We start from the raw sequence: 27588 nt of genomic DNA, 5'->3' as shown, positions 1-27588 counted from the left end.
AGTATAACGTCAGCTTCCTACATGTTTGTTACGTTGTTGCTGGAATGCTATGTTGCTAAGTTAATTGATTCCAACAGTGTTGTTTTGGTATTGTACACAGTGAAAGTTGAGAATGAAAAACGAATCCCACAATGAATTCACACCTAAGCTTTTCCCCCTGAATTTTAAATTGAGCCGTTTAATTAAAGCAGTAAAGAGGGGAACTTAGATTTAGGGTTTGATATTGACATGACCAATTGCATATAATATTGATGATTGTACAAATCATTCTGAGCAGTTGGCTGAACTAATGCCTAGTGGTCAAAGCAGGTGTCATTAGTTAACGTCCACACCTACTGTGTCAATAAAGATCAAATTCTTATTTACAATGAGACCTCTCAGGTAGCAGGCGCAACACAGTAACACACAAATAGGTTAAACAATATCATAGATACAACAGTCAAAGGTACACACAATGCCCAGTCAGCAAGATATTGAGTAATGTGCAGCATTTAATTAAGAGGCAGTGGGAAAACACATGCAGTTATCAGTTAAAATCTCAGACAGTTTGTTTTTAAAAGTACCAGTTGGCTCAAAATAGCATAGTTTTCGTTTTTTTTTTTAAGCATGGTCCAATCTCTAGCAGCTGGTAATTGAAAAGCATTTTCAACCAAGATACTGAGTGTCTTGGGGATTGCCAGGTTTATGAAATTGCTGGATCTCAGGTTGTTGTTGGTGGTGTGGAGTCTTAGTAGCGAGCTGAGCTAAAGGCGAGGAGGGATTTGTATATGAATGTGAGCCAGTGGGTTTTATGTCATACGTGTAGGAATGGCCAGTTAATGAATGACTATAAGTCACAGTGATGGGTTTGGAATGGGGCACTAGTGACAAAACTTATGGCAGTGTGGTAAAGTACATCCAGTTTATTGAGGGTGGATTTGGGGCCATATTGTAGATGGCATCACCATAATCCAGGATGGGAGTATTGTCATTTGGACCATGGTGTGTTTAGCACTGTGTGTGAATTAAGATTTGTTCTGGTAGAGAAAGCCTATTCTGGACTTGACCTTTGCTTGAAGATTATTGATGTGCGTGTGGAATGATAGTGCCAGATACCCAGGTATTTATCTGAGCTGACATTCTAGGTCAGTTGGTGTCTAGATAGATGAGGACATTCTAAAGATATTGAGATTCTTGAAATGTAACATTTAAAGAGAAGTACTACTCCCGCTACTAGAATTGAGCGTATCACATTTTTGTGTAGATTCATCATCTCCGTCAACGTGAAAAGGAGAGATTTAAGGATAGTTAGTGTTTCATTGCACTGTGATGTGTAAAAGACCCTGTCTGTCCACTCCATAGTTCCCGGACAGCCACAGGGGAGGGCCACTTCCTCCAGGTCTCAGCAGGGACTGAAAATATTTGACTCAGTCGTCCTCTGATATGATCAGTCGGAGTGCCTGCCTGGCTACATTCACCACACACAGCAGCCATGGTCACAGTCATGGCAGATTGGGCTCTGCCTGCACCCCACAGTTCCTCCTTTAACCTCCAGAATGCTCTGCCCTTGTCGCGCTATTTCATGCTCAGGGTCGGCTCCTGTAGTACACTGCTTAGATTTGTGTCTGTCATCAGTGGCCTCAAGTGGCGTTTTTGTTCTCTGTATCCTTTACATGACACATGTCAAACATGCAAGTTTATTTTCAATAGTGAAGAGGGGCCGATGAGCACATCTGTCTCTACTTACAGGGGAAAAAACAAAATAAGAACCTGACAGTATTAAAGAATGGAAGGAAGAGGAACCCTACTACTCGGTGTCCATGACCCTTTTCCGTTCAGTTATTTTCAGCCAACCATTCCAAGTCAGAAATACATTCAATTGGATTGTGATGAAGCACTTAGGCTATATCTGAAATAGTGTTCTTTATTTTCGCTACCTCTGTATTTTATAGAATAGAATTCATTCACACTAACATATAGCCTAGCCGCAGTTCAGAAACCCAACAATAAAAATATGTTCTAGAATCTTCTGATGTTAAGGTATTGCTGTAGGGAGTCATTAATGGAACGTGCTAATCTGTGTGAACATATGACACACAGATCACTTTTTTTTGTGAGCATCGATTTCTTCAATGCCCTTTGCTTTAGGGGATATTGAATTTTATTTCTTAGTAGTCAAAATATTTTTTCAACCTTTTAAATGGGTGCTATCGATGTGAGCAATGAAATAATTTATGGCATCTCTGTTTTGGCAGGATTTCTTTTTGAAATATTAGACTTGTGTGAATTCTAAGCTTAGACATAGATATGCAGTCTGCTTTTATTTTCTCAGTATTGAATGGATTTCCAATTTGTCTCAAACGTTTGTTCTTTTTTACTAAGTTGTCAAAATGAGATAATAAACGTCTGAGTCATTGCCTGTGAATACGTTTAAACGTGTGTTTTAAGCTTCCACTCATTGTATATTTTTGTATTTTTCTTACAGGAGAAATTCTTTCACCGTGGCATAAGTAGAGGGGTGGATCTGATAGTTCTGCACTGTGGGCTGTACTGGGACGGGGTGTATGGACGCTGTGAACATGAGCGTGGGCGACAAGTTGGGGGGTTACCTAGTGGATCTGGGGGGCAGCTTCACTGAGGATGCCCCCAGACCCCCGGTCCCTGGGGAGGAAGGAGAGCTGGTGTCCAGCGATGGACGGCCCTACAGCCACGGCTTCTATTCCTTCAAGAGCGAGAGCCTCAAGAACGAGGCCTCCACGGCCACGCCCAGACGACCTGACCTGGACCTGGGCTATGAGCCGGAGGGCAGCGCCTCCCCCACGCCGCCCTACCTTAAGTGGGCAGAGTCCCTGCACTCCCTCCTGGACGACCAGGATGGTATCCACCTGTTCAGGACGTTCCTCAAGCAGGAGGAATGTGCCGACATGTTGGACTTCTGGTTCGCCTGCACTGGCTTCCGGAAGCTCGAGGCCAACGAGGGCCAGGGCGAGGAGAAGAAGCTGAAACTGGCGAAAGCCATTTATAAAAAGTACATCCTGGACAACAATGGAATAGTCTCGAGACAGATCAAACCGGCCACCAAGAGCTTCATCAAGGACTGTGTGATGAGGCTGCACATTGACCCGGCCATGTTTGACCAGGCTCAGACTGAGATTCAGACTATGATGGAGGAGAACACCTACCCGCTGTTCCTCAAGTCAGATATCTATTTGGAATACACCAGGACTGGGGGGGAGAGCCCTAAGCTCTACAGCGACCAGAGCTCTGTCTCTGGGGGTGGGAAGGTTTTACCAGGGTATTTGCCCACGCTGAACGAGGACGAGGAGTGGAGATGTGACCACGAGTTGGAGGAGCAGCAGGAGAGTGATCCCACTCCCAGCAACCGGCTCACACAGAAGCTGCTTCAGGAGACAGCTTCCCAACGCGTCACCAGCACCAAGAGATTCCAGGACAGTCATGAGTACAGGTAAATCCTCTCCCGACATCCTCTCTCTCTCTCCAGTCTCTATATCTATCTAGCTTCTCTGTGCAAGTGCTGAATTAGAAATAAACTTGTCCTCCCCCCCTCTGTGCGAGTGCTGCCTGAAGTTGGAGATGAAAAGTGCCTCTGAGTTTAGCACAGCGGACATCTTAAGATGAGAGGAATGCAGTGTAGGCAGAGGCCTTTAAGTACCTGTGATGGCGAGGCAGTGGCAGGGGTCGAAGGGAGAGCATTTGCTGGTTGTTAGAAGGTGGAGGCAGACGCTCTTTGTGTTCCCGCAGGTGTCCCGTGAATGGCAGGCTTTTCTACTGGAAGAAAGGTTCTCTCAGAGAAAAGCTCAACATGATTTCTCTTTTGACTGTGGAAAATGGAGAAGTCTGGTTTAACTGCAGCCGAAAGTCAAAGGAACTATTCCCTGTCTAAGGAAATGAACCTGGCACAAAAAAAGGAATCACTCCCCATATTTCTCTTCTGGATGACTAAAATAGGATTGTAAATGTACAGCACAGGTGTCAAACTCATTCCACGGGGGGCCGAGTGTCTGCGGGTTTTCGCTCCTCCCTTGTACTTGATTGATGAATTAACATCACTAATTAGTTAGGAACTCCCCACACCTGGTTGTCTAGGGCTTTATTGAAAGGAAAAACCAAAAACCTGCAGACACTAGGCCCTCCGTGGAATGAGTTTGACACCCCTGATGTACAGTCTTGTTTGTCTGTCTTCCATTCTTTAATCAATAGTAATATGATGCTTGTGTTATATTTGACAGAAGCCTTTGTGTCACAGCCCTGTGTCATTTCATTTGCGCAGAATGGGATTGTGCGATGTGACTGACTACTTAAAACTCTAATCCTCGTCCTGTTGGACCAGAAACAGCGCATCTGGGCTTTTTAGTCCACTATGCAAAGGATTAGGCCTACAAATGTTCCTGCCAAAGTCTGTGAATTAAATATCAATCTTTTTTTTTAAAGACATTCACACATCTCTGATTTTGTTCCATATTTGTCACTAAGCAAAGCTGCTATCACCAGTTGTGAGAAGAATATGCGGGAATATGAGGGATTTTGCGGATTTATTTAGCCTTGCTCTGAAATATGTAAGAACACAGCATTTTTACTTTTCAGATGTGCTTAAGGATACTGTATTCACTGTTGGCATTGTCTGGTGCAGGGATCGAAGATTGCATAATTCTATCCCTAGAAGTTGACCCACTTTTCTATCAAGAGTCTTAGACAAACCTTGACATATGCAGAAGATGCAGTAGCACTCTGTGCAGAGAATGTGTTGAAGAGTTGTGCTTGCAGGGCTGAAGGACTTGAAATCCGTCTTCAATTAGCCTGACTAAAAAAGTAACGTTTCCAAGTCTTTGTTTTAGTTTAGGACTAGTGTTGTGATTTTGGAAATAGGTCTCAGGAATAGCACTTTGTTTAGACTATTGTCCTATGCTAAGGACTATTGTTTTGTCTGACTTTAGTCTATTTGGATGCTCCGAACAGTGTTTTTAGTATAGTTATAGTGTATAGGCCTATATGTTGCCTTTTCTCATTTCCAGCTGGCCTATAAATGTGACAAAATGAAAGACTAGGATATTTTAAAACCACAAACACTCCCCACTCCACCCTACTTCTGATTGTGTATTCTATGGCCTCTGGATATGATTTGCTTTAATTAGTGAGAGCAGTGCATTTTTGAGGTTGTTTTCAAATGACTATTTCATTAGGTCTAGTATTTGGCGGAAATTACAAAAAGATTACCCTCCATTTTTAAATAGCCTTTTAGCATCACCCTTCGGGTTTTTGTGCAACTAAATTTTGCACCAGTCAGATGTCTCTTAATGTGTGAAGACCAGAATCCAGGGACTTAAAAGGGAGCGGCTCTGTAGTGAAGATGAATATGGAGAAAAGCATATTTTTTTCACAATTGTGTAGTAATGCACAAAAAATGTTGCGGGATGTTTGTACGTTGTTCTCAGACAAGCAGGTGATAGCCTCAGCGAGTCACTGTTCTTGTAGAGACAAAGCTCTCTGAATATGTGTGCGTGCTATGATGAGCATGAATACACATTTTATATGAAACTGTTCATTCTGAAAGACTCATTTCAATCGGTCGGTCTTATTCAATTCACCCCGGACTCATTTTCACCAGGAACATTTCTCCTGGTGCCCCTCCTCTCCAGGTCTCCCTCGGAAAGTAGTTTAGATGGTTTACCTCAATGACAATTTCTGGTTTGAACAGGTTAGATATATAGCCTCCATTTTTATATAACCCTATCATCTTCAGAGTAATTGTAGAAAGAATGTAATGAGTAACTAACCTGCTAGCAGGTCTGATTCCTTCACCTATAGTCAGAAGTTTACATATACCTTAGCCAAATACATTTAAACTCAGTTTTTCACAATTCCTGACATTTAATCCTAGTAAAAAATCCTTGTTTTAGGTTAGTGAGGATCACCACTTTATTTTAAGAATGTGAAATGTCAGAGTAATAGTAGAGTGATTTATTTCAGCTTTTATTTCTTTCATCACATTCCCAGTGGGTCAGAAGTTTACATACACTCAATTAGTATTTGGTAGCATTGCCTTTTAAATGTTTTAACTTGGGTCAAACGTTTCGGGTAGTCTTCCACAAGCTTCCCACAATAAGTTGGGTGAATTTTGTCCCATTCCTCCTGACAGAGCGGGTCAGGTTTAGCACTGAGCACTGAGTCAGGTTTGTAGGCCTCCTTGCTCGCACATGCTTTTTCAGTTCTACCTACAAATGTTCTATAGGACTGAGGTCAGGGCTTTGTGATGGCCACTCCAATACCTTGACTTTGTTGTCCTTAAGCCATTTTGCCACAACTTTGGAAGTATGCTTGGGGTCATTGCCCATTTGGAAGACCCATTTGCGACCAAGCTTTAACTTCCTGACTGATGTCTTGAGATGTTGCTTCAATATATCCACATAATTTTCCTGATGCAATCTATTTTGTGAAGTGCACCAGTCCCTCTTGCAGCAAAGCACCCCCACAACATGATGCTTCCACCCCCGTGCTTCACGGTTGGGATGGTGTTCTTCGGCTTGCAAGCCACCCCCTTCTTCCTCCAAGCATGACAATGGTCATTATGGCCAAACAGTTCTATTTTTTCTGTGGATATAGATACTTTTGTACCTGTTTCCTCCAGCTTCTTCACAAGGTCCTTTGCTGTTGTGCTGGGATTGATTTGCACTTTTCGCACCAAAGTACGTTCATCTCTAGGAGACAGAACGCGTCTCCTTCCTGAGCGGTATGACGGCTGCGTGGTCCCATGGTGTTTATACTTGTGTACTATTGTTTGTACAGATGAACATGGTACCTTCAGGCGTTTGGAAATTGCTCCCAAGGATGAACCAGACTTGTGGAGGTCTACAATTTTTTTCTGATTTCTTTTGATTTTCTTATGATGTCAAGCAAGGAGGCACTGAGTTTGAAGGATTGCCTTGAAATACATCCACAGGTACACCTCCTATTTACTCAAATAATGTCAATTAGCCTATCAGAAGGTTCTAAAGCCATGACATCATTTTCTGGAAATGTCCAAGCTGTTTAAAGGTACAGTCAACTTAGTGTATGTAAACTTCTGACACACTGGAATTGTGATCCAATGAATTATAAGTGAAATAATCTGTAAACAATTGTTGGAAAAATTACTTGTCATGCTCAAAGTAGATGTCCTAACCGACTTGCCAAAACCTATAGTTTGTGAACAAGAAATTTGTGAAGTGGTTGAAAAACGAGTTTTAATGACTCCAACCTAAGTGTATGTAAACTTCCGACTTCAACTGTATGTTGCTGTGTATGAGCAGGGCTTTGATAAACCAATCGGTGGTGATCCAGGGGTGGCTGCACTCCAATGTAAAGGGGAGTGACAAAGGACCAGTAATTATTCTCTAGGCCCAAAGAAATGCCCAAGTCGTTGGAACAACAAAAGGCCCTACATCTAATGCTTTGGCATTGAGCTTCGATCACTGTGCATCAGGAGGACAAGTTCATTGAGTTTTTCAGGACAAGGGTATTCAAAGATATGGATGATGTTTTGATGGGCTTTCTGAGAGGTATTTCCTCATGTTCATCGAAAGCCGCCTGGCCTACTCGTCGGTCGTAAGAAACGTGATGAAATGTCATCCATTTACAGCTGTGCACCCACACTGTCATAGCTAAACAGCAGAAAAAATCAACCATGATGAAACCAGTGTTGGTTTGAAAGCATATCTCATCTCCGGCTCCATCTCTTTGCTCTCTCTCTCTCTGTGATTCTGTGAACATTGACATCATGGCTGCTGCTTCAATCATTAGAAGATTCTAGATCATGGGCTTGAGTGCTGCCTGGGAATAATCATCAGAGGCTGCAGTAATCCGAGAGCTGCTTCCATCCCTTTCCTCCTCTCAGGCTGAACCAGGCTGGGTTTAGAGGCTCATAAACAGATGCCTCACTACCAGTCAGTAGGATGGATGGCCATGGTTCAGGTTCTGGTTGGAGGCTGCCATTTTACATGTGGTGCCCTGAAGAGAGAACGCAGCCAGGTTGTAGAATTGGAAGCCCTGGCTTCTAGGAGGCAGCAGGGGAAGCAGGCTTCCAGGTCAAGGGGAAACCCTGGTAGAAAGGAGGCTTCCTGCTTGGCGCTCGCTCCCCTGCCGTGCACACTCCTTAAAACACTGTGGCCTCCTGCAGCTGCCCCTTTCAGTTGCATTTCCTCTCGTAACGCTCCTTCCTTTAAATGAATCCCACTCATTTGAAACCTTGGCCATATAGCGTTGTCGCTATCCACAACCACGTTGCACCTCAGCCACAAAATGTACACTTCTATGCATTGACGGCTCGTATTGGTTGGACTTGTTTTTGTTTGATAAATGTAGCATGAGGGATGCCGTCATGGTGTGGGTTTTGTTCCTCAAAGCAGTTTTAGAGCATCCGGAGCAAATAAGTGTTCTCCTCAGAGCCTCTGTTTTGAGAAGTCTATCGATTTTTACTACTCAACTTTTATTTTTTATATTGAGTCGTTTTTGACTTCAATGGAAACTCACTTTTATTGCAACATTGCTGACTATTCCAAATGAAGTACTTATCTGAGCTCTTTCCCTTGTTGTCTTAGTTGTTCACGTTATGACATTTCATGTTTTTGTTAGATTTGGCTTGTAAGCTAAAAGCAAATGTCATGCATGTTCTCCATGGGTAATTCAGTAGACTTCCCTTGAAGGACAGATGATGTAATGGCTTACTGCTGACAGTGCTTATGGACTGAAAATGCAAAAAGGCCATAAGCATCATTTAATGACTAGAGTGCTTTAGTATTCAACTGTAATCTCTTTTCCAGTGATAAAAGCTGATAGGACTTATGGTTGATGGACAGGACAGGGCTCTCTGTTCAGAAAGCATGACTGTACACCTGTTCTTTACGAAGATTAGACCTGTATTTATGTCCATGTTATGTTGAATAGGAAGTGAGGTATGTTTCTGTGTGGGGGTTTTTCTCGGGGGAAATTTGCCTCCGGGATTGTCGAGGAATAGTCTCTTACTTTTATAGTTGGACACCACCTTGATATGATCCTGTCTGAATGTGACGGCAGTACCACTAGCCTCGGTCCTGTCATTTATAGCCAATAACCACGTTTCCATCCCTACATTTTGTGTGAGTAAAGTCATACAGTATAAAAAATAAAATAAATAACAGCTGTGATGGAAACAGGAAGTTCCAGTACAATTTTATAAACGCTGACGGATAAGTTGTTCGTTTGACATGGTGGGATCTTTTTGTTTCGGTAAAATGTTATTATGCGAGAAATGGTGGTGGAAATGCCTTTATGCGCAAATATGTAATAGCCATCATATCGAAGTAAACTTGGAGTCACTTGATGACATGGTGTGTGGTCCTCCCACTACGACTCAGGAAACCATGCAGTTTATTAGGCTACAGATGAAATAAGTTATGGTGAACTTCACAGGGTGGTGAAAGGGCACGGTGATCATGATGCTCCTTTCCAATAAATGTTGAGGGTCTTATTCTGGTGACATGATGATCGATGCTTGACTGCCGTTTGACAAAATAAAAAAATATTCTCTGTGATATCATCATGTAGACTAACCTTCCGCAGAGCCTACGCGATCTGTGTCCGTGAGCTGTTGGCAAAAGCACACGTACCAAAACCAGACCAGTCACATTTTGCTATTTAACACAAAAAGTTTTTGTGGCAAAACTGTCGGTAGAGTTGAAATGTGATGGAAACACGTTAAACATTCACATTTTATTCGGTAAGCCGAGAAAGGACATTTCTGTGTGCACTACGTCATCATGCACTGATTTCTATCCGCGACAATTCAGTTTGGTGGAAACACCACTGGTGGGAAAATGCGCATGTTTACTTTGTGGATTGAGGAATATTCGCATGGAAATCTAGTTTATATCGTCATTTTATTCGATAGATTGGCAGTCTCGTTATGACACAATAAATGATATCTTCTGTCACGACTGACATTGCTTTTCATAGAGAACCAATTGTAATTTGTCGTTTCTAGACATATTAGAATCTCATCCCTTTACTTACATAATGTAGAACTAAAAGACATTCTTCAACCACTCTCCATTCTTCTCTTAATCCAAACTGATTTACCACTTCGCCATAGATTTTCTTTTTCTTTGTTTGGCTAGAATATGGGCTGACTGATAACCAGTCAGAAGTAGCCTGGGTTTGGTTTGGTCTCTGGTAAGACTGAGAGCTTCAGAGTTCCCAGGGAGGGAGCATGCAATGAACACTTTAGGGATCTTCTTCAGTTTAAAGATGAAGAGAACAGAGGCCTACCCAGATCTATAATTCACGTGAAGGGAGAAGTTTGAGGAGTGTGTTGAGGGAGGTTGAGTCAATGATGGAGGCTGTGGTGATGCGATGCCTCCAATCAGAATTAAATCAGCATCTCTACTGTACCTACCCTTAGAAACCCTCTGAAGGATATTCATTATGACAATGTGGGTGGTTTTGTGTGAAAGGCATGTATTACTACAGAGATACTACAGTAGTCTTATTTGGAAATGTTTCTTTGTTTTATATCTAAATGACATTTACATTGTCACTCAGTTCTTATCGGCTCTTATCCAGAATAACTAACAACGTCCTTCCATTTTAATGCTATGATAATACAGTGCAATAATCTTTGTAAAATGTACTTACGTGTGTCTCATGTGAACCTGAATCTATTGTTTAATGGTGCTAATACACTCTGACATCATTGATTGTGTTATATCATGTGCTATGTATTGTTAATGACTTTGCCTTAATGCTATCTCTCTGAATGTTGCGTTTCTTCCAGACGTGTGCCGTGGCGGGAGCCTGTCAACCCGTACTACGTCAACACGGGCTACGCCATGGCCCCTGCCACCAGCGCCAACGACAGCGAGCAGCAGAGCATGTCCAGTGCCAGCGACGTCGACACACTCTCCCTGACAGACAGCAGTGTGTACGTATTCGCACAGCCTCCGCATCACCTCCCACTCACACACACAATCGGTCAAACTGTAACAGTACATACCACAAGTAAGGGCAGAATGTCTCGAGAATGAAGGTTAACTTCCCTGTTCCTTGCTATTCAGCACGAGGACCTTCACAAACAATTTCATGATGTGTGGGTGTAGAAAACAATAGTGAGAGTGTGTTATTTTCAATTTCACCCATGCCCAGTATATCTGAGCTCTACCTGGGTCGTATTCATTAGGGCACACAGTAGCAAAACGTTTTGACACAGAAAACAGAAACAAGTTTCTCATTGAACAAGTCCCTCTTTTTGAGAATGTTTTCTTCCGTTTGGTGCCGAATGAATAGGGCCCTAGTCTGACTGTAGCGCCTCCTGCTGCACGCAGACTGGTGCCATGGTGCCATTTCCCCCTGTCTGTCTGTCTCACTGGGAGCAGCAACACATCTCTCTCTGCTCCTCTCCTCAGAGAACAGCCATCTGTTCATTACCCACACGAATGATCACTGCTAAATGTCATTACTTATGCTAATTATAGAGCTATAAACTGGGAGGTACGACAGGGCCAAAGTATGTCATTTGAAGGCATTGACCTGTTACCCTTTAAATCAAGTTTCCCGGAATTGTGAGGAAATGGTGGAGAATTGACGGTAAAAGGTTGAGTAGATTATGACAGGCTCTCATAATTGTGTAAAAGGAGTCGGTACACAAAGAATACAAATAAAATGTTATAGCCTACGTCTTATATGACATACCCACATTGCTTGACAACGGTTTGTTTCAAGATGGGTAAATGTATAAGCAGCGCCTTTGGAGGATCCCATGTTGGGCACAAGCTGTTATTTAGTGCAGCGATCCTCTTTCTTCCGCCTTAGCGGGAAGCAGACTGTTTCCCTTTAGAGTAGATCGAGCTAGGATGTGTTGGCAGAGGGAAGCCAGAGAAGACAGGAACGGTGCTGTAACTTCAGAGATGGCACGGGGGAACGCATGTTAACGAAACATCAAAGGCTGCTCAGCAGGACAAAAACATGTGTCTGAAGCAGGTTAGATTGGAGGCCATTATCTGCTGTTTGCTCCACAGCTCCTGGCACAGACGAGGCAAACCCAGCAGTACCACTTAGACGTGGGATAAAACAGTTCTTGGTGTTGGTGTCAGCGACCACACCAGCTTCAAAGTAACCTATGAGTTTTCTAGTTTTGAATATGTTTGTAAAATTGTCCTTTTTGTTTTTGTTCCAGAGATGGGGTTCCACCATACAAATATCGCAAACAGCATCGACGAGAGATGCACGAAAGTGCCAAAGCAAATGGGCGTGTGCCACTACCTCATATTCCTGTAAGTTAACCTTGGTTTAGCTGCACACACACACCCCTACACAAACAAGTACGCACACATACCTGCAAGAACCCCACTCGCTCATCAAAGACTGCTGACGTGGCTGTAACCTGGTATTCTAGAAACATCAGTCTTTCTCAAATGTTCCCATCTCTCCACCTTCCTGCATTTGTAAGATGCCTGACTGCATCTCTCTCTGGGCCCGTGTAGGGTGTGTGAATAGCTCATAGTGAGGCTTGTGCTTTCTAAACTGTGCCTGGTGCTCTCCCCAGCCCTCAGCTGTCTGTCTGAGTTGAAGCCCATCAGACAGCAGTGTTTCTCCTCTGTGGCAGTCCCGCCTCCCTGCATGCCTCTGCAGCTCCCTACAGGAGAACTCTCATCCTAATTGGGCCTCGGGGTCAAGAGTTTAACAAGACTCTCTCCCTCACATTAGGATGCATGTATGTTTTTGTGTAGAATATATTTTTTTTCATTGACTTCTGTTTTTCGGGACACAGAATACAAAATAATAAAGAAACGAAATATGCATAGCAGAATAATGGAAACGCGGGCTGTCTTGTCCTTCATTGTTCTGTTTTTGTCTAATGGATTAGTCCCTGACACATACTGCAGTGGTAATGGAGAGATGTACAGTGCATTTGGAAAGTATTCAGACCCCTTGATTTTTTCCCCACATTTTGTTACGTTACAGGCATATTCTAAAATAGATTAAATAAAAAATTATCCTCATCAATCTCCATAATAATTACATATTTGCAAATGTATTAAAAATCAAAAACAGAAATACTTTTATTTACATAACTATTCAGACCCTTTGCTATGGGACTTGAAATTGAGCTCAGGTGCATCCTGTTTCCATTGATCATCTTTGAGATGATTCTACAACTTGATTGGAGTCCACCTGTTGTAAATTCAATTGATTTGACATGATTTGGAAAGACACACACCTGTCTATGTAAGGTCCCACAGTTGAAAGTGCATGTCAGAGTAAAAAACAAGCCATGAGGTCGAAGGAATTGTCCATAAAGCTCCGAGACAGGATTGTGTCAAGGTACAGATCTGGGGAAGGGTACCAAAAAATGTTGGCAGCATTGAAGGTCCCCAAGAACAGAGTGGCTTCCATCATTCTTAAATGGAAGACATTTGGAACCACCAAGACTCTTCCGAGAGCTGGCGACCTGGCCAAACTGAGCAATTGGGGGAGAAGGGACTTGGTCAGGGAGGTGACCAAGAACCCGATGGCCACTTACAGAGCTCCAGAGTTCCTCTGGAGATGGGAGAACCTTCCAGAAGGACAACCATCCCTGCAGCACTCCACTAATCAGGCCTTATGGTAGAGTGGCCAGACGGAAGCCACTCCTCAGTAAAAGGCATATGACGGCCTCCTTGGAGTTTGCCAAAAGGCACCTAAAGGACACTCAGACCATGATAAACAAGATTCTCTGGACTGATAAAACCAAGATTGAACTTTTTGGCCTGAATGCCAAGCGTCACATCTGGAGGAAACCTGGCACCATCCTTACGGTGAAGCATGGTGGTGCCAGCATCATGCTGTGGGGATGTTTTTCAGCGGCAGGGACTGGGAAACTAGTCAGGGTTGAGGGAAAGATGAACGGAGCAAAGTACAGAGAGATCTTTGATGAAAACCTGCTCCAGAGTGCTCAGGACCTCAGACTTGGGCGAATGTTCACCTTCCAACAGGACAACGACCCTAAGCACACAGCCAAGACAACGCCGGAGTGGCTTTGGGACAAGTCTTTGAATGTCCTTGAGTGGCCCAGCCAGAGCCTGACTTGAACCCGATCGAACATCTGGAGAGACCTAAAAATAGTTGTGCAACGACGCTCCCCATCCAACCTGACAGAGCTTGAGAGGATCTGCAGAGAAGAATGGAAGAAACTCCCCAAATACAGGTGTGCCAAGCTTGTAGCGTCATACCCAAGAAGACTCGAGGCTGTAATCACTGCCAAAGGTGCTTCAACAAAGTACTGAGTAAAGGGTCTGAATACTTATGTAACTGTGATATTTCTGGGGGGTTTTCTTCCATTTAAAAAAATACTAATCTGAAAATCTGTTTTTGCTTTGTCATTATGGGGTATTGTGAGTAGATTGATGAGAAAAATGTAATACATTTTATAACAACCCTGTAACGTAACAAAATGTGGAAAAAGTCAAGGGGTCTGAATACTTTCTGAATGCACTGCATACACTGAGTGTACAAAACATTAGAAACACCTAATCTTTCCGTGACAGAGAATGACCAGGTGAATCCAGGTAAAAGCGATCAACCCTTGTTGATGTCATTGTTAAACCCACTTCAATCAGTGTAGATGAAGGTGACTATAGGTTATTTGGATTGTGTATGTGTGCCATTTCAGAGGGTGACTGGGCAAGACAAAATATTTAATTGCCTTTGAACAGGGTACGGTAGTAGGTGCCAGGTCCACCGGTTTGTGTCAAGAACTGCAACCCTGCTGGGTTTTTCACGCTCAACAGTTTCCTCTGTGTATCAAGAATGGTCCTCCACCCAAAGGACATCCAGCCAACTTGACATAACTGTGGGAAGCATTGGGGTCAACATGGTCCAGCATCCCTGTGGAACTCTTTGACACCTTGTAGTCCATGCCCTGATGAATTGAGGCTGTTCTGAGGGCAAAAGGGGGTGCAACTCAATATTAGGACGGTGTTCCTAATGTTTTGTACGCTCTGTGTACAATCATCACTAATAGAGGGTAATAGCCACAGTAGTGAAATAATTTCTACAGCCAGGTCTTCTAATGGCCATAAAGCTACTCTGGGCTGTTTGTGTGTAAAGCTTTGTCTGTGTTGGGTAAAATGAATATGAATCCAACTGAAACCAAATTCAAAGAGAAAATAGCAGTCAGAGCTGGAGAAATCTCCGGCTTTGTAATCAGCATGTGGACATATCCTGTGTGCTTGGGTGGGGCCCTGAGTAAAACGGCCCTCTACAATATTTAGGCTGCACCCAGAATGTACTTTAATCTCTCTTTGCTAGATTACTACAACAATGCACCTTACAGGCTTGAGTTGTGTTGGGAATACCAGCTACGAGCTGCATATTCCCAGCATCTCCCTTTGATAAAAATGTACTTCACTCTGCTGCCTGTAATTAAACATGCAATGATAGGGATTATTTTGAACGGACAATCACCTTTTAGAGATGAAGTCTGGTCTGTGGTGTACCCGTGGGTTTTCACGCTGTTTTTCCAGACGTGGCCTGTAGCTCAGACGCTGTTAACCTTTATTTAACTAGGCAAGTGGGCCATGGTGTCACACTGCGACGCGTCGATCTGGAGATTGATTTCGGTGTTTTCTTTTTTTAATGGCTATTATAAAGTCACTGACCAACAAAGTTGTTTATGGCTGATATTTGACTAACTATCTTGTGCATTTTCTTTAACTTTGGAAGTACCCTATGTTGAAACTTCGTTGTTGAGATGAATGCCTGCGGCTTACAGCATACATTCTGCGTAGCAGCCTATATCAGACTATTCAAAGCCTTAAACCATGTCAAATCAGACCTTGTAGGTACTACATTAGCTACTAAGCAGTAGTCTTCTTGACTTTGGTTTGAGGTTATTGTTTTGGCACATTCATTTCCATTACAGGTCTCCTGTTAGCTTTTCCCTGATAAACTGTAGACTTGTTTGATAAGTCTTTCCTCCTTATGTACCATTCTCTCCCTTCTGTTCTATCAACCGAAGTGAACAGCATAGGGACCACAGGTTTTACCTTTTTGAGGAGAAAATGGCAACAATGTTATCAGCGAATGACTACCGGTACAATTTGAAATGAACTGGAAATTGTGTGTTTCCCTCTGTTAGCGCACAAACCGGATACCAAAGGACATTCACGTGGAGCCGGAGAAGTTTGCGGCGGATCTGATCAGCCGGCTGGAGGGAGTGCAGAGGGAGAGGGAGGCCCAGGAGAAACTGGAGGAGCGGCTGAAGAGAGTACGATTGGTACGTTGTTGTCCACAGAAATACCACTATGCTGTCGGTGTGATCCCTCTCCCTGGTGGGGCGCTGTACTACTCTATATGCCCCCATCATCCTCTTAACAACCTCTTACCATGTTCTCTATAGCTGGTCGCTATTTGTCTGGCTGTCTATCAGAAGGTACACTGTAATATCTCAGTTGTTTTGAAAGGACTGGGTTGATTCATTCAGAGGAAACAGACATTATTCCATTATGAATCATTTATAGAAGTGTAGCTCTGGCCTATCAGGGATCCATCCCGCTGTATCCTGGATCCCTTTGTCTCTGGCATCAGATGGAACACCTGTAGACAGCCTGAGCCACTTGTGAGCCTGGCGCACTGTAATGACTTTGTTTGAAGTCAGTTGGAGCGTGAAGAAATGCCTGCGCTCACCGCAAATGGAATCTCTTTCGGTACACAGAGCCAGGTCTTAAGTCTCAAGGCAGATATTTTATGTCGTTTGGCCCCTCTGTAAGAGGAGCCGCCATCATGGAACAGTAGGTTTCTCTTTATTAAGAGCTGGTGGCAGACAGGGGAGTAACAAATAGTGACTCTATTAACTGATATTCTTACCTAAATCAAAGATAAGCTAGTTCCCCCCCCAAATTCCTCTCCACTGCTCTCTAACCTGGTTTTCATCCACAGACTTACACCCTGATCTCACTGAATGTGGCCTCAATCCAATGTTGATTGATGGAGAGGTCACATCCGGTCTCGGCATACTCCCTCAGTAGTGTCTGAAAGGAATGGGTCAATATAGCAGGATAGCCTGTGGTATTATGGTGCTGTTGACTGATGAAATAATTTGTCGTCTTCATCTCTCCTCTAAATAATACAGAACCTTTAGGATCAATGCATTGCTGCCACTGAGAGATAAATAACTTAATAGGCGTTTTTCGCTTTACTTTTCAACGCTCTGAATATTGGCCCACCTAATGTATAATTTACATGTTCAATAGCAGCAGTACGTTCCACTTCCCTGAGGTGAGAGTGAGTGAGAGAGACTCAGTACATCACATTCATTAGTAGATGCCTTTTTAGCAGGATGGGCTCAGCAGGTCTGGATCTGGCCTCATTTTGGCACGAACAGGGTAACTGAGAGTGCAGAGCAATGGCCTGCACAGCTGCTCTGAGCCAGAGACCGAGAGCCAGGCCAATATCTGCACGCGCCAGTCAGACCCTCATCAAAAAGTCCTTAGCTCCCGCCCAGGATTCCTCTACCTGGAGTGAGCATCAAAGCCTCCACCACATAAATTGCCCACTGTTATTTGCCAATGATTCCCATGTTGAAATGCCATCAAAGGTGTGTGGGAAGGGTGAGGCGGTGAGAAGCCAATGGGGGCTGATGTGTTTTAGTTAGGGGAGTAGAAGACCGAGTCCACACATCCTTAGCAATTCAGTTAGTTGCAGAGACGGAGACAGACCTGGTGAAATAAGGGCACAATGGTATGCACAGCTGCTACATGTCATACAGTTAGTTACTATGGCTGTACGTGTCATACAGTTAGTTACTATGGCTGTACGTCTCATACAGTTAGTTACTATGGCTGTACGTCTCATACAGTTAGTTACTATGGCTGTACGTCTCATACAGTTAGTTACTATGGCTGTACGTCTCATACAGTTAGTTACTATGGCTGTACGTCTCATACAGTTAGTTACTATGGCTGTACGTCTCATACAGTTAGTTACTATGGCTGTACGTCTCATACGGTTAGTTACTATGGCTGTACGTCTCATACGGTTAGTTACTATGGCTGTACGTGCCATACGGTTAGTTACTATGACTGTACGTGCCATACGGTTAGTTACTATGGCTGTACGTGCCATACGGTTAGTTACTATGGCTGTACGTGCCATACGGTTAGTTGCTATGGCTGTACGTGCCATACGGTTAGTTGCTATGGCTGTACGTGCCATACGGTTAGTTGCTATGGCTGTACGTGCCATACGGTTAGTTGCTATGGCTGTACGTGCCATACGGTTAGTTACTATGACTGTACGTGCCATACGGTTAGTTACTATGACTGTACGTGCCATACGGTTAGTTACTATGGCTGTACGTGCCATACGGTTAGTTACTATGGCTGTACGTGCCATACGGTTAGTTGCTATGGCTGTACGTGCCATACGGTTAGTTGCTATGGCTGTACGTGCCATACGGTTAGTTGCTATGGCTGTACGTGCCATACGGTTAGTTGCTATGGCTGTACGTGCCATACGGTTAGTTGCTATGGCTGTACGTGCCATACGGTTAGTTGCTATGGCTGTACGTGCCATACGGTTAGTTGCTATGGCTGTACGTGCCATACGGTTAGTTGCTATGGCTGTACGTGCCATACGGTTAGTTGCTATGGCTGTACGTGCCATACGGTTAGTTGCTATGGCTGTACGTGCCATACGGTTAGTTGCTATGGCTGTACGTGCCATACGGTTAGTTGCTATGGCTGTACGTGCCATACGGTTAGTTGCTATGGCTGTACGTGCCATACGGTTAGTTGCTATGGCTGTACGTGCCATACGGTTAGTTGCTATGGCTGTACGTGCCATACGGTTAGTTGCTATGGCTGTACGTGCCATACGGTTAGTTGCTATGGCTGTACGTGCCATACGGTTAGTTGCTATGGCTGTACGTCTCAGACGGTTAGTTACTATGGCTGTACGTCTCAGACGGTTAGTTACTATGGCTGTACGTGCCATACAGTTAGTTGCTATGGCTGTACGTGCCATACAGTTAGTTACTATGGCTGTACGTGCCATACAGTTAGTTGCTATGGCTGTACGTGCCATACAGTTAGTTACTATGGCTGTACGTCTCATACAGTTAGTTACTATGGCTGACTGCGCCTTTGTCTAGGAACTAGTACATAGCAATATTGTAGCTTGAAATATATAGAGCTATTTAATTGTAGTAAAAATCAAGGGTCTATTGAGAGCTAAGATTATGCTGGCAGACATGATGTAGAGCGAAATAGCTTTGCACCACAGAGGAAGAACATTGCCTCTGCAGCAGAGCCGTGATAATGCCACGGCAAGTGTTAACACATGGTCTCGTGGAAGTGTGCCATCTGCTGGTGTGACTGATTGGAACAAATTGCCTTTTGCCTTTTGAAATGACTTTAGCAGTTGTTCTTTCACAATGTGCTGAGTTGGGGCTCCATTTATTTTCTTGGGAAATGACCAGACTCTGAAGCTCATACATGTGGGTTGTAATTGAGATATGTCTCAATGTACAGCAGAAATTAATGTGTAGGATATATTTGTATATTATATACTGATGTGATCTCTGATATGCCAACTTGTAGTATTGCTGTTGAGTTGGGTAGTAACCACCTTCAGTATATTTAATGATCATTTATTTTTCTTTCTGGAAGGAGGAAGAGGGTGAGGATGCAGACATCTCCACATCCACCTCGTTCTCCAGTCACAGACTGCCCCCTGGTGCCCAGCCACAGCACTACAACAACCCCCGCTACTCTGACATCGGCTACAACGGCCTGGCGCTGCGTCCTGACGCCCACGAGGAGAACCCCGAGAGCATCCTGGACGACCACGTCCAGCGAGTCATGAAGACCCCCGGCTGCCAGTCCCCGGGCACCGGCCGCCACTCTCCCAAGTCCCACTCACCCGACGGCTTCCCTGCAGGTGGCAAGGTGCCCGGACCTGGGATGCCACTGCCCACAGGCCCGGGCAAACACCCAGCTCGGCTGGGGCCCAAGGGGGAAGCTGCCAGCCACCAATACCACCACAAACACGTGCACCACATCCACCACCCGGCCGGAGGGAAGCCCAAAGAGCAGGTGGAGGCTGACGCAGCCATGAGGGTCAATGGTAACTTCCACTGGGGGGTGGAGCAGCACAACTATGGGTCCAAGTCTCGCAACTATGCTGACGGCATGGGCCCCAGCCCGATGGATCCTATGGGCTACAGGTACACACAGAAACACACAGCCTCTTCATGTCTCTTTGAATTATGTTTTTAGTTCTTCCATGTCTCCAATGGTTTTTCTATTTATTTTTTTTACACTTTTGCCATTGACGTCATTGTCCTTTTTATCACGCAATTTCCGTAGTAGCAAAGGTAGCACGCTATCGAAGCGGCCGTTTAAGAAGGCTGAGGAGGTGCGGACCTTTGAGGTGCCCGTGCCTCCGGAGGATGTGGAGAGGAACCAGAAGATCCTCCAGTGGATGATGGAGGGAGAGGCGGTCCGGAACAAGAAGAGCCCCTACGGGTGAGTTCCGGCTTTATGGGTGACCCCTAGCTGTCTTTCCCACGTAGGGAATCGGTAACGTACAACCACAGTGATGCAAGTCAATTGAATTTACTCTGATCTGTATTATGGTGGTATGTGTACATTTGGGTCAAACAATGACAAGGATGTCTCCCAGGAGCACCACAGGGTCCAAGAAGACCCCGTCGGGCCACGAGGTGTCGCGGCCCAGCTCTGTGGAGCGTCCCGGGGCAGTGCATCCTTGGGTCAGCGCCCAGCTGCGGAACAATGTGCAGCCCTCACACCCCTTCATCCAGGACCCCACCATGCCCCCCAACCCGGCCCCGAATCCCCTCACCCAGCTGGAGGAGGCTAGGAGGAGACTGGAGGAGGAGAAGAAGAAGACGGGGACCTTACAGACCAAACAGAGGTGAGTCGGCGTTACCTGGGGAGGAAGGGAGAGGTCTCTGTCACAGCCTGGTTCTTCATGTCATGTCTAGCCATCCGTTGTAGTGATTGTGACAGCCATGTGACTGAATCACCAAACTCATCCTTTTGATAATACAGGCAAAAAAGGAATAACGTTATCGAAAAGTAATGTTTGTGCTGAAACAGCAAATGTTGAGGTGAACTGAGGCATGACAGAGTCTCAGACTTCTAAAGAATGAAATATTCTTCCCTTTTTCTTCTTCACTTTTCTCACTGATCAAACCCCATTTTGAGTAGCGTGGTGCACTGACCAACCTTGTTTTACATTTTCATTGCACATCTGTGCATGATCACTGGTGTGTGTATCCTGGTTGGTGTGGCCCTGTGGCTGGTCCGCGTCTAACTCCCAGGGTTGTTGGGTCCTTCAGGTATGTGATGGAAGTGATCCAGCGGGGACGCGCCCTGTTCCCACCGCTCAGCGTGGTGCCTGCCGTCTCTGACACGGAGCTCTCCGAGTCCGAGTACGTCCAGTCTGGTTTACCCCAGTAGCCCTTAACACCCACCCCATTGGTCACAGCAGCACCCAAACCCCCATCCCATTGGTCACAGCAGCACCCCACCTCACCACCTCCTCCCATGTCTATCACCAGCAGCATCCAGACCCGACTGCTCTGTATCTGCACAGCCAAACAGAGGCCTGTCTGTATGACTAGACTCCATAGAGATTACTAGAGGCATATATGTTTGGTTACTGGCATTACTACTTGTATCCCCATAATCTAGTAGTAGTTTCCTGTACAATAACATCTGTGTGTAGTTTAGTTTTTTGTGAATTATAAATTCATATTTGATCTGATTATTTGCTTATGTATGGGTGGGGATTAGAATAATCAGTCTCACCTTTTCAGCCATTTCTTAGTCAGACAGTATTCCATGGCTGCAGGGTGAGAGCTAAAACAGTAGATGATAGCGAGAATGATCATACCTCTAGCTTCACACTGGTGGGATGAGAGGGATTAGAATGATATTAAGTGGAGAGAGATGGGGAAGATAGAACTGGAGGACAGGGAGGGAGGTAGCAGGAGGCAGCAGCTAGGGAGAGATGTACTGTAAGCTGCATGGGGCGAGAACGCAGAGCTTTGATGTTCTCTGTGTGAAGCTGCAGTTTGTTTGATGTCCCGTAGCTTCTTCCTCCGATGGACAGTTTAGTGATGTAGGGGGACAGGATAGCTGCAGTAAGGAGCAGATGAAAGCCTGGCTATCCTGGGCCTCCACCACCTCACCCCACACCATCAAACCCAACAACAGACCCAGGGGCATGCAGTTGGAACACTACTTACTGTAGTAGCCTGCTCCCTGCTGGTAGCATTTGGGCATAACACCTCTTCATCACAATCCCATTTAAACATGTGAGCATTTCCTTGCGGGAACAACATTACCTCCAAGAACTCTGATTGATAAATGAATACTTTCCCTGGACAAGGTCCTTAGGGCAAAATTACCTGTACCGGGAGTGCTCAATTTGATCGCATTTTAGAGGAAATCAATGCTGTAAAGTCACACATTGTGGCTCATGAAGTATTCAAATCATGAAACTGATTCTTTGAATTTGTTTGTCAAACATATTTAGCATTTATTGGTTGTCTCCTTTTTGGCAGACCTTTGGAAATCAAACTAAGGCCCCCCACTAGGGGTCCCCGGCCCCCTGGTTGATTATGCTTCGCCACCTAAACAGTCATTCACTGCATAGCAACTCTGGTGGCGCTCACAGCCAAAACATTTCTAAGTTGTAAAGTGGGAGTATGAGTGACTTGAAATCTTGTTTCCTTACATCAGATTCTGACTGAGAGGAAATTATACCTCTGGATGTCAGAATCCCCCCCCCATCCCCCCCACTCTTACTCTGTCAAATGATCAGAGCTTGGAGTTCTGCTGAGGTCTTTGAAACATCTCAGGCAAAAGATGAAAGGAAGCCTTGACTTTACAAATTGAATGAACCTCTTTCTTGTTTGTTTGCAGACATAAAGTGACGAAGAAGCCGGCGTGTGAGAACATTACGGTGGCCTACTACTTCTGTGGGGAGCCCATCCCGTACAGGACGTCGGTCAAAGGTCGCATGGTCATGCTGGGCCAGTTCAAAGAGCTGCTGACTAAGAAAGGAAGCTACAGGTGAGGTCACTACTCTACCTGGTGAAGGCACAGGAAACTAGATTTACAGGATGATGTTATGTGACAGTTTAGTCTATTAAACTCTGCAGTCCTTGAAATTGAATATCACGTTTTTGTTTATGGTAACGTGGAAAACGATGAACCACATTCCAAAGTCAATTTTTAGTCTTATGTAAATTTGGTGCATAATAAATAAAGCTTTTTCAATGAACTTGAACTAACAACCAACTGTTCTCTATCCAACCGACTCTAGGTATTTTTTCAAGAAGGTAAGCAATGACTTTGGGGTGGTGTTCGAAGAGGTACGCGAAGATGACGCCGTCCTGCCCATCTTTGAGGAGAAGATCATTGGGAAAGTGGAAAAGGTTGATTGACATGGAGCTGGAGAGGAATGAGACGCTCACAAAGTCGGCCTGCGATGGCGCTATCGATGGATGAGCTGTTCACTTGAGAGAGACGGAGAGAAAGTGTTTGATTAGCGTGAGGATTGGCAGGGGAGAAAAGGTACGGAGTAAGTCGCTACAGGAGGGAATGGATGAAAGTAGGAGAGAATGAGGAGAAGAGTGCATAGTGGTCACTGTGGTAGACCCTTGTGACTCCAAGGCTTTCATATCTGCTCAGTGCCACTGCATTGTGCAGACAGAGTAGGAAAGTGTTGGACAACAAAACAAAACAAAAGCTGACATTCTCCCCTTCAGTGTCTTTCTGAGTGTAATGTAATGTAGCATTGTACAATTTGACCAGAAGAAAAATGCTATGAATCTGCTTACTAAAGCAGCATATTATTTTTGATATGACGTATCAGAAGGTATCCTTTCTAATGTAACCAAGCGTGTCATTTTTATATGTGTTGGTACCAGATGTGTACAGATTGTCTGTTTTAAAACATGACGATAAAGTTTTATATTATCTATTTAAATATTTTGGAAAAAAGCGGTCGTTTTAATCCTTTTAAAGCAGTGGCGCTGTTCCAATTCCACAAGATCCAAGTGTTTTGACAGGGCTGTTTTTCAAGTATTGTAGGAACTATTATACAGCCCCATGTTCTACCAAGTGCTTTTTACAGGAACACTCAACCTTGCCGGTCCTCTAAAGTTAAGTGGCATTGAGTTGTCGTGCTGCACTTATCACTGTATTATGCATTAGTGTCAATGGCGCAAAATGAAAAAGGAATGCCTTCTTGAGGTTGCCCTTAACTGATTCTGCCTTCATGTTTTGTGTTTTTCAATGAGAAAGGGACTCCCCGGCAGTAGCTCGATCTGTGTACAATGTACTGTACTCTGAGGTCTCTTAACTTTCCCCATAGTGTACGTATGTATGCACATTAAAAACATTATTATACCCATACCTGCAGACATCTGCCAACTTAAATTGGTCCCCACTATGTTCAGTAACTTTCAGATTTTGCTACAGTTAGGTCTTAATTGTAGCAGATCAGCGCAGAAAATAACATCTTTGATCAGAGATAATCACAACCAGTTGTGTACATGCTACTGACAGTTCAAATCCAGATTCTATTTACAGTCTAGAGCTTTTGTAGGCATTTAAGACCAGAGTCCATAGTAGAAGTCTCCTGGAGGTTCATACACGGGTGTCTGTGTAGAGAAAGGGTGTGTGTGCGGAAGTTTGTCACAAAGTAACTACCGCGTTCAATAGAGCGTTGATCACCTAATGTGTGTTCACATGCATTCAGAAAGGCTCCTGACCCCATGCTTTCACTCTGGACAATGAAAGGACATAGTATATGTTTACCTAGTTAATATATCACAAATACAGCTGAATAATGACTTGTAGCCTTTCATAGCTCTATAGAGCTACATTTGGTGCCTGGCAGAAATTGTCTCTAGAAATAACTTTAGTATGAAATGATCTACTTTTTGATAGGTCACAATACACCAAAGAGAACAGTAGAAGTTGATATATGTTTGTCATCCCCTTTTCTCTTCTTTATTTACCCTCATTCACATGGGTACTCTTTGATTATTCTCCAAATCCCTGTGTTGAAGTGGAATTCTCTTGTACGATGTTCTAGGGCAGGGCTCTCCAACCCTGTTCCTGGAGAGCTACCCTCCATGTAGGTTTCCGCTCCAACCCTGTTCCTGGAGAGCTACCCTCCATGTAGGTTTCCGCTCCAACCCCAGCTGTAACTAACCTGATTCAGCTCATCAATCAGCTAATTACTACAATCGTTTGCGCTAGATTAGGGTTGGAGGGAACCTGCAAGGACGGTAGCTGTCCAGGAACAGGGTTGGAGAGCCCTGTTCTAGGGCGTTGTGCTGGGGTCAGTGCAAGGTGGAATGTGCTAACCGTTGTGATTAGGATGGTAAGGACCTGTATTGCTGGGTGTTGTTCTGTATCAACACCACATATAAGAGGACGATCTCCTTTTCTGAGATGCTGTTTTTGTATTTATTTAGATGGATATTTTTAAAGAATCTGTATAAAGTTAACATACGTAGTGGACAACCCTCTATTGTTCCTGTTTAAACATTTGAATAACCGTATTTTATGTTTTTATAACGAGAGGTATTTACTCCATGATCTTTGACAATATTGGTACTCAGCCATCATCTGTCACACTACAATGTAGAATTTGGCTCTCGGTTATAATTATTATTAGATGTTCACTGTCTGTATGTATTACCAATGGAGGGCAGTGATTCTTACTGTGAAAGCCCCAAAGTGAACTTCCCCCACTTATGGTCAATGAAATGTATATAACAACCATCACAGAGTGCCTTTTATTGCCATCCTCTCATGACATCCGCTATGTGATTCTCAAGTATTACCAGGGCCTTGCTTTATATTTTTATTTAGCGTCTTACAAACAATGTTCTGTTGAAGTGTTTCCTGTGTCACATCTCACTTTGGATAGAAAAGTTTTATGTAAATATGTAAAAATTGTACATGTCATCAACCAGCAATTCACTTAGGAGATATTCAATACCCTGGACCTGTTTCTGTGTGCTGAGTTGTACGGTTATCATTTAAAGGTACTTGAACAATAAATACATGTAATAAACCTGAACTTCTGCATTACTTGTAGTCATTCAAATGTGTTAACTGTTTTACTGATTTTAAACTATAAACCAACAACACTTTATGAAATACTTAATATCCTATTAAACTATACTTTACTATAAGGTGTTACCCACAAAGTAGATTTGCAATAAATAAATAAAGAATCTGCAGTGTTTTACTGGCACAGCTTCAGCTGAAGATGGCAGTCTTGATCGGCTGATATTGTGAGCATTGCTTGAAGTGGGCTGGTTCTCACCCGTACAGGTACCTGCACCTCAAGTGTTCTACTGCTTGACTACTGGGAACCTCGTATAGAATATTGGCTCTAGAAGATGACACGTAAATCTGTACTGTAACCTATGGTAGTCCATGATCAGCAGAGTGAGAGAAACATTTCCTAGTGTGAGGAGTAGATTCTCAAACCTGGCTGAGATGACAGCAGTTACAGACAAATCCTTTGATAATGGTTCTGGAGGTGAACTTTGGAGAGTGGGTGTTGTCTGAATAACGGTTCAGGTTTCCAGATTGAGGTGATTAATTGGAACATTGCTACAGAATCAAATCTTGAGAATCAGAATCAAACTCTTGATTGCCTCTTGTTGTGGATTGTATTAGAACAGCTTTGCTTTTTGTTCACGAGTTTGAATCAAGTTTGAAGTATTTCAAGTCTAACTACAAAGGAAGATGTTGCAGTTCACTCTTGTCAGTTAACAATCCTTAATAGTCTATTGACACCCAAAACTGATGAGTCAATCTAAGTAACATAATTTTAAAAATACCCATCAAAATCTGTAAAATTAAGCTAGAGGTAACAGTTTGCATGGGCTGAGTCTCAATCCACTGATTCCGCCTGTGTCAGCCTTCCGCATCTGCGGTGGAAGGTAGTTGAGCTACAGCGGTATTTGTCAGAACATGAGACATCCCGAAAATGGGTTTTCTCACGGAAACTTCTGTAGCGTCCGAACGGTTTGGCCTACAAACTATGACCCCCACAAGTGTCACGGGACTAGTCTGAAGGTAACCCATGGAAGTATGGAGGTAGATTTGAGTCCCAAAAATATGGGGTTAATTATGTGAGAAGAAAAAAAATCCGGAGCTTTCTTATATCTCCTAGATATAGGACAGACACTTTACAACCTTATTCCTTATAATTTATTTTTTTTACTGTCTTTTTTGACATTTATGATTGTGCCATTCAATGCATTTCTATGGGCTATAGTATATTTTTGGGGGATACCTAAAGGGGTCCTAAAATTCCAAATCAAATAGCTAAATGATCTATGGTATGACCATCTTAAAACAATTGCACATGTTAGCTTTGTACCCCAACGACTTTTAGAGGTTAACCTGGCCCATCACTGGCTACATCAGAAATAGCTGCATATACAAACACAAGTCAGACGTGAGTGGTTACATTTAACGAATGATAGACTTGATTGATTCACTTTGATGTAGACTTACGAAGGGATAATGTTGTGAT

General features: G+C 43.8%; 1 protein-coding gene across 8 annotated transcripts in view; it reads left to right on the top strand.

Moving 5' to 3' along the window:
* The window catches only part of LOC120033907 (axin-1-like), a 42940-nt gene extending 16825 nt beyond the window's left edge, over positions 1–26115 (top strand). For 6 of the 8 annotated variants that reach the window (XM_038980293.1, XM_038980292.1, XM_038980288.1 and 3 more), the window contains 9 exons: positions 2465–3445; positions 10784–10930; positions 12182–12278; positions 16124–16261; positions 19653–20209; positions 20352–20510; positions 20668–20919; positions 22938–23087; positions 23341–26115. In XM_038980293.1, coding sequence (XP_038836221.1) covers positions 2544–3445; positions 10784–10930; positions 12182–12278; positions 16124–16261; positions 19653–20209; positions 20352–20510; positions 20668–20919; positions 22938–23087; positions 23341–23461 — 2523 coding nt within the window. In that variant the 5' untranslated portion in view covers positions 2465–2543 and the 3' untranslated portion in view covers positions 23462–26115. Of the gene's footprint in view, positions 1–2464; positions 3446–10783; positions 10931–12181; positions 12279–16123; positions 16262–19652; positions 20210–20351; positions 20511–20667; positions 20920–21346; positions 21440–22937; positions 23088–23340 lie in introns of all 8 variants that reach the window. The other 2 variants (XM_038980296.1, XM_038980295.1) reach the window with 2 other exon arrangements.
* Positions 26116–27588: the final 1473 nt, after the last annotated feature.

This window comes from Salvelinus namaycush, chromosome 41, assembly GCF_016432855.1.
Source record: "Salvelinus namaycush isolate Seneca chromosome 41, SaNama_1.0, whole genome shotgun sequence".
NCBI lineage: Eukaryota > Metazoa > Chordata > Actinopteri > Salmoniformes > Salmonidae > Salvelinus > Salvelinus namaycush.
Note: the sequence above shows the minus strand (reverse complement) of the source record. Positions and strands in the feature narration are given on the sequence as shown.